This window comes from Furipterus horrens, unplaced genomic scaffold (genome assembly GCF_987537825.1).
Source record: "Furipterus horrens unplaced genomic scaffold, mFurHor1.1.pri manual_scaffold_8, whole genome shotgun sequence".
Taxonomy (NCBI): domain Eukaryota; kingdom Metazoa; phylum Chordata; class Mammalia; order Chiroptera; family Furipteridae; genus Furipterus; species Furipterus horrens.
Window position 1 is genome coordinate 59,511,767 of NW_028327178.1, and position 7,928 is coordinate 59,519,694.

At 41.5% G+C, this 7,928-nt stretch overlaps 1 protein-coding gene across 3 annotated transcripts in view; it reads left to right on the forward strand.

Moving 5' to 3' along the window:
- KBTBD12 (kelch repeat and BTB domain containing 12) overlaps positions 1-5,594 on the forward strand; it is a 153,203-nt gene extending 147,609 nt beyond the window's left edge. For all 3 annotated transcript variants that reach the window (XM_090285908.1, XM_090285911.1, XM_090285910.1), the window contains one exon: positions 5,123-5,594. In XM_090285908.1, coding sequence (XP_090142034.1) covers positions 5,123-5,304 — 182 coding nt within the window. In that variant the 3' untranslated portion in view covers positions 5,305-5,594. The remainder of the gene's footprint in view (positions 1-5,122) is intronic.
- The last annotated feature ends 2,334 nt before the right edge of the window (positions 5,595-7,928 follow it).

Genomic DNA, 7,928 nt, shown 5'->3' on the forward strand with positions numbered 1-7,928 from the left:
AAATGAAAAAAACTATAATAGAAATTAAAAAATTTTTAAATGCAAAAGGAAAGTTTTTACTCAGTTCAGCCTTTTTGTGTCATCTTCTTTTTCTGGATCCATAGCTGGTCTAATGAGGTGGGCCTGAGGTTCCTGATCCTTGCAGCAGTGGTGTGCACCCGCGGTGGCCAGTGCGTTCCTTTGGCGCATGCACAGCAGTACGCTGTTTCTTGTCTTTCAGCGTCAGATGCCACCTGACCCAGTCCTGGCTCTGCCAGCAGGCAGAGATCCACTCTCCTCCCGATTTCTCTCTGGGGGAGCCAAACAGGTCGTTCCCAGATGGTTTTCTCTAATCCAGCAGTGCCGTGGCTTGACTCCTGCCAGTGTCCAGCTGCTCACTGAGATGCTCTGCAATTAGTCCAAACTACAGACGAGTCTCGGAAGCCAGAAAGCACAGCCTCCCCTCACTCCTCTGCCATCTTCTCCCTCAGCTTGTATGTCTTTCATTTTGAGGTGTGTCTCTTGTAGATAGCATATCTATGGGTCCTGTTTTCTTATTTATTCAGTTACCCTATGTTTTTTATTGGAGCACTTAATCCATTTACATTTAAAGTAATTATTGATATATACACATTTCTTGCCATTTTATTCTTTTAAAATGATAGATTTTCTGAGTAGAGTGGTCTTTGTTGTAGGTCCTTGCTTTTCATCACTTTGAATATTTTCTGCCACTATCTTCTGGCTTGAAATTTTTCTGTTGATATATCAGCTGGCAGCCTATGGGAGCTCACTTGTAGGTAATTAACTGTCTTTCCCTTGCTGCTTTTAAAATATTTTTATTGACTTTAACCTGTGCCATTAATTATGATGTATCTTAGTGTTGGCCTCTTCAGTTTCATCTCGTTTGAAATTTTCTGCACTTCTTGGACTTGTGTCTTATTCCTTCACCAAGTAAGGGAAATTTATAGTCATTATCTTTTCAAATAAGTTTTCGAAGCTTCACTCTCTCTCTTCTCCTCTGGTATTCCTATAATGCAGGTGTTGTTATGCTTTGTGTTTTCCCAGAGGTCCCTTAAACTATCCTCATTTTAAAATATATACGTTGCTGCTCTGACTACGTGTTTTCTGCTACCTTCTGTTCTAAATGGCTGATTTAGTCTTCTGCTTTATTTAATTTCTCATTGATTCCATTGGTGTATTCTTCATTTCAGACATTGCATTCTTTATTTCTGACTGAGTCTTTTTATGGTTTCTTATGTCTTTTTTATGCTTGCTATCTCTTTGTTAAAGTTTTTGCTAAATTTCTTGAGCATACTTATAACCATTGTTTTGAAGTTCTGGATCTGAGAGACTGTTTGCACTATTTCATTTAGTTTGTTTTCTAGGGATTTATCTTGTTTTTTATTTGAAATATGTTTCTTTGTCTCACCATTTTGGCTACCTCTGTATATTTGTTTCTGTTTATTAGGTAGATCTGCTATGTCTTCCAGACTTGGTAGATTGGCCTTATGTAGTATGTGTCCTGTGGGGCTCAGTGGTTCAGTAACCCTTATCACTGGAGCTAGGGGCTCCAGGAATGTCCCTTGTGTGGGTTATGTGAGCCCACCTGTTGGAGTTTAGTCTTGATTGCTGTTGGTCCATTTGTGGTTGAGGTTGATACTATGGATGTTTGACTATGTGGATTAACTCTGACCACAGTGTATGAGCTGCCATGCCAGGGCTGATGCCATGAAGCAGAATTCACCCCAGCAGAGTCTGGTGTGCATTGAGATCTCCCTTTGTTGTGCTGCTTATGGAGCTAATTGGGTCATGCTCTGGTGTAGTATGAAGGCTGCCACCAAGTGTGTTGGCTCTGGGGCCTCTTGGGAGCATATATGGTACAAGTTAATGTCAGGTACTGTATTTAACAGGTCCTGGAATACCTGTTTGGAGCTACAAAGCAATCTACAGTTTGTGGATGTCTCTACTGGGCCTGGGTGTGCATGGGAGAGGCCAAGCTGTGCACTAAGGCTGCAAAAATCAGTGAATATGTAGAAGAGTTGAATACATGACCTAATTAACATTTATGTAATACTGTACCCAACAATTATAAAATATGCATCCTTTACAAGCACACTAAGCTATTTTCAAATATTGACTTTTATATCTTAGTACTGGACACTTTTACATACATTATCTCCACTAATCATAACACAACTGTGAAATAGACAGCTGGGCTAGAAATCTTTTATTTGCCCCTTCAGACTCACCCTGTCCCTTCTCTCATGCTCCGTGTTCTGCAAAGCTAACCTGTATGGGTTGATTTCATGGCTCCTTTACTCCCTGGCTTTTGACTAAATGCAGCCAATTGGAGGCAAGAGCAGAAAGTGTTGAGTGAAAGGTGGGGTAAGAGTTAATTTACTTATTCTCCTTGCCCTCTCCATGATGGGTTGCTGAGGAGGGCTGCATTCATTTTTTCCTACCTAAGTCTGCTTCTTCCAGGCATCACTTGCCAGACAGCTGCCTTCACCAAGTTCCAGTATGCCTGCAGCTTTTCAGGTGCTAATAGCCCTTGCTATTCTTAGTCCTGGAGTGCTACACCATCCCTTGTGGGTCTTCTCAAAACTTGCCCACACCTTTCCAATGGTCCCTTTGCTAAACTCTTAAAATGCTCCAGTTGGTGTGTTCCATGTTTTCCACAAGAACCCTGGCTCTGTATTAGTGTCTCTGTCTGCATTTAAAACAACATAAAACTTCCAGTCAAGATAGAGGCATAGATAGACATGCTCTGCCTCCTCATATAGCCATAAGGATTACAAATACATCAAAACAAACAAATAAAAGAAAAATCAGAATTTCCAGAAAATTGAACATATGGAAGTCTAACAACCAAAGATTTACAAGAGAATATTCATCCAGATGGGTAGAAGGCATAGAGATGAGGAGCCGGGGCAGAGAGGACACAGTGTGGCAGAGCTGAGGTAATGGTGACAAATAGTGGCTGGCACCAGAACAACAAGTGGTCCCACAGTCATGTGTGGCAGGTAAAATCCAGGAGGGACACCTGGGTAGTTATCCCAGCCCCAGGCTAGACCATACAGTTCACAATTCTAGTACTGGGAAAATAAAGCCTCATAGCTTCTAGCTGTGAAAACAAGTGGGTGTTGTGTGGCATAAGAAACTTCCCATCTCTCAGGAGAGTTCATTTACAGGGCCCCGGTGATCCTAGAATGTTTGCAAACCCACCCACTCTGGGAACTATCACCGGGGCAACAGCTAGAGGAGCACCAGTCCCATACAGGAAGCTGGTAAACTGACTGGAAAAGGGGCAAAGGCTGAGAAAATGGCATTGTTTCCTCTCTGACCCTTCCCCCACATACAGCACCACAAGGCAGTGAAACAGGTCACCCTGCACTGATGAATACCTGAGGCTCTGCCCCTTGCAACATAACAGGTGCAGCAGCTCTACCTAATACACAGAAGCAAACACAGGAAAGTTGTCAAATTGAGGACATAAAGAAGTATGGCCCAAGTGAAAGAACAGATCAAAACTCCAAAAAAAGAATTAAGAGAAAAGGAGATAGCCAACCTATCAGATGCAGGGTTCCAAACACCAGTGATAAGGATGCTCAGAGAAATTATTGAGTGTGGCAAACACATAAGGGAAGAAATGAAGGCTACACTAAGTAAAATAAAGAAAAAATCCACACGTAGAACCAATAGTGAATGGGAAGGAAGCTGAGGTTCAAATCAATGAATTGGAACAAAAAGAAGAAATAAACAGTCAACCAGCACAAAATGAAAAAACAAGAATTCCCCCCAAAATGAGGAGAATTTAAGAAGACTCTGAAACATCTCCAAGAGTGCCAACATTTGAATCATAGGGATACCGGAAGGAAAAGAGGAAAAATTGAAAACATTTGAAAAAATAATGACAGAAAACTTCCCTAATTAGGCAAAAGAAATAGTCATAGAATTCCAGGAAGCACAGAGTCCCAAACAAGTTGGACCCAAAGAGAACCACACCAAAACATATCATAATTAAAACGCCAAAGGTGAAAGATAAAGAAAGAATCTTAAAAGCAGCAAGAGAAAAGCAGAGGGCTACCTACAAAGGAGTTCCCATAAAACTGTCAGCTGATTTCTCAAAATAAACTTTGCAGGCAAGAAGGGACTGGCAAAAAATATTCAAAGTGATGAAAAGCAAGGACTTATACCCAAGATTACTCTATCCAGCAAAGCTATCATTTAGAATGAAAGGGCAGATAAAGTGCTTCCCAGACAAGGTAAGGCTAAAGGAGTTCATCCCCACCAAGCACTTATTATATGAAATGTTAAAAGGACTTATTTAAGAAACAGAAGATCAAAACTATGAACATTAAAATGACAACAAACTCACAACTATCTATGTGAAAACAAAAATGAAAACAAGGTAAGCAAGCAACTAGAACAGGAACAGAATCATAGATATGGAGACCATATGGAGGATTGTCAACAGGGAGGGGAAGGGGGATATTGGGGGGAAAGGTACAGGAATTAAGAAGCATAATTGGTAGGTACAAAATAGACAGGGGGATGTTAAGAATAGTAAAGTAAATGGAGAAGCCAAAGAACTTACATGCACAACCCATGGGCATTAACTAAGAGGGGGATTGCTGGAAGGAACAGGAGTACTGGGCAGAGGGGGGAGGCAAAGGGGAAAATATTGGGACAATTGTAATAGCATAATCAATTAAATACTCTTAAAAAAGGAAATTTAAAAAAAGAAAGAAAGAAAGGAAACTTAAGCTCAGGGAGATCAACAACTCCCACAGGTCACATGACTCTGGCCATACTTCCTTTCACCAGTGCAGAAATAGGACAGTTTCATCTCATGCCCATATCATGAATAAATCATTAACATAATACTGGAATGTCCTTTCAACTTTAGAAAACAGTATGCCCTAGCAATCAGTACGTCTCGAATAAATTTGAATGTGAGTTATAACATGGCCTTTCTTAGTTTCCTAAATGTCAGGAACAGTATGTCTTCCATTTAAAGTACCTTTATTTGTTTTTTTTGTTAGTATTTGGTCTTTTAGAGAAAGTTATTTAATACAGTGATTATGACTTCTGAATTTAATACCCCTATGATATTTTGTCTTCCTACTTTGCTGTTTTCCAGATCGCAATGAGGTTATCTCCAAAGAAATATTGGAGTTGGACCCATGGGAAAATCAGTGGAATGTTGTAGCTGTCAATGTCCTCATGCATGACAGCTATGATGTCTGCCTGGTGGCCAGGATGAACCCTCGAGACCTCATCCCCCCACCTTCAGATTTAGTAGAAGAAGACAAGAAGCATTGAGGTCAACATTGTATAGAACTCAAAGGAGGCGTTAGGAATGGAGAGAACTTGTAGGCATCCATACATGTGCTTTGAATGCATAGTAGCCCATGTGTAAAGCAGCAAGTGCTGGCACTTGCAAGGGGAGTGAGTGTGCAGGGTCCACCCTCAGGGACCTCCACTTGCTTAGATTAGACAAGACACTACAAGGCAGAATGCAGTGACAGCACAGGAGGAATACAGAGTGAATGCCACAGAAGTGCACGGGGTGGAGGAATCTCACACTGCTGGGAGATCAAGAACAGCATTGCCAAGAAGCAGGCCTTCTATCAGGGCCTCAGAGGATGAAGGGAGAACAGATCCATGTATGCAATTGATGGTGAGATCATGGAAACAGCTGAGTGAAGGCCAGAGGTGGGCCAGTTGGTCTGGGCCCATGCCTTTGACATAAAGACTAGAAAAGTAAGTTGCAACCAAGTGACAAACATTTGAAAGACTAAGGACTTTGGACCTAGTCTCTGAGCAGGGGCATGATCTCAAAATTGTGGTGCAGAGAAAGACTTATCTTTGTACTCTGCTCTGGCTTCAGTCTTATAAAGACTGTATAGTTTCATGCAGAATACTCTTCTGCTGCAACAACATTGTTCAGAATAGGACTAGCAGTGGACTACAAGTTCATAACAAGTTCTCCTAGCAACAGTTCTGTTCCTGAATATATACATATTTTAATATTTTTCATTCATTCTATTTTTTCCATTACCATTTAGCCCCCTTATACTCCCCTGCCCCCACAATCACCACACTGTTGTCCATGTCCATGAGTACTTTTTCCTTGTTCCTCAATCCCTCCACCCTCTAACCTTCCTGCCTTAGCTGTGATCCTGCTCTCTATCTTTGAGTCTGTCTCTATTTTGCTTGTTAGTTCAGTTTGTTCATTGGATTCCACATAAGTGTGAAATCATATGGTATTTGTCTTTCTCTGACTGCAGTGCATGTATCTACAAAGAGATATGTAGAAAATGCTCATATCACTCTTCATAATAACCAAAGCTGGAAACCACCTAAATGCTCATTGACAATATAGTGGATAAATATACTACAGCTAATCTGGTGTGTGAGTAGCAATAAGGCTTTTTAAAAATGGCTCCATGATATGTCAAATATCACAAGAAATCCCCTTAAAGGAGATCCCATTGACCAAAGGTGGAACAATTTGAGTATCAAAAAGAGAAATTATTAAAATGTATTAAAATGCACTAATATATATATAAATTCACAAGTTTATAATGATAATCAAAACAAGAGGAAAACAAAACAAACTAATTTGACACTATTGGAGGTAGCTGTTATATACAACTCCTTACTATGAAAAGTATTAGGAAAAGGATACAAGATGACAGTGAGGTAGATGGAAGCTACAGTAACCTCCTCCAAGTGAAAAAGGGTACAGATATTCCTCACAGTCCATGGTTTAGGGGATGGGAAAGGAGATAATGCAGCTTTAAGGGTACTTTACATATCTATGGCAAGATGGTAGCTAGATAATAGCTGTGCTATTGCCCAGGGAAAAAGGTGTTGCTGACTTTCAGGATTTAAAAAGAAGGGTGGGCAGGCTTGAGAGAAGGATCATGTTTAAGAAGCATAATGGAAGAGTGCTGTGATGAAGGAGCATGATGGAGGAGCATGTTTTAGCAGGCATGTGCAAAGAAGTAGCTATGCAGTTTAAAAGGATTCAGCCCTGCGGCCTAATCTAGTAAGAAAGCAGGCATGCTGCTGCTTTGAGTGTACCCACTCTAGCTGACATTGAAGCCACCAGGGACTCTGCCCTCCAGACCTGGGCCCTATATAGACTCTTGGAACTCAGAACACAGGGAGAGGACACTCTTAGGACATGTGCCTTTCCTGGACTTCACCATGATCCAGTGTAACATGGCACATGCTTTCCTGAACTATTATATGGAAGCCGAAGACAGTGTACCCCAGATCGTGAAGGAGAGAGCTGGCCAATAAGAAATGGGGAACTATTGGGCTTGGTTTTAGTTTATCGCCTTTTGGGGAGCAGGGGAAGTGCTGAATGTTGTGGGAGAACAGGGCTCTGAGCTGAAGTGCTCCCAGCCCCACCAAGGTTGGGATATTGTAAATAAAGACCTTTTTTCTCAACACTGATTGTTGGGTCATATGCCAAAGCACCACATGAATGAGCCCCAGTTTGCTTGTTAACACAAGGCCAAACCAGAACTACAAATAAAGAAAAATCGTTCTGAATAACCAACTGAACACTAGCTGGAGAGAAGCCTTATAACAAAGGACAGACAGAAGAAACCACTATACAACAAGACTGGTAGGTAGTGTGGAGGCACAAGAGGGCTGGCTGGGCTCCCAGGGCAACACCTGAAGTTCTGGAGGGATATTTCAGTGAACAGTGGGGCATCCCCCTGAGAAGTGTGGCATCTAAACCCCAAGTTGGGCTTCTCAATTTACAGCACCAGAGCTGGGAATGGAACCCAGAAAACATCCAGCTGTGGAAAGCAGAGAGGTTTCTGTCTGCCAGAGAGAGATGGTTGGAGACACAGAAAGCCTTTTAAAGACCCAACACATGATATTTCATTTGCAGCCACTTATCCTGGGCTCTGGAAGAGAAAGGA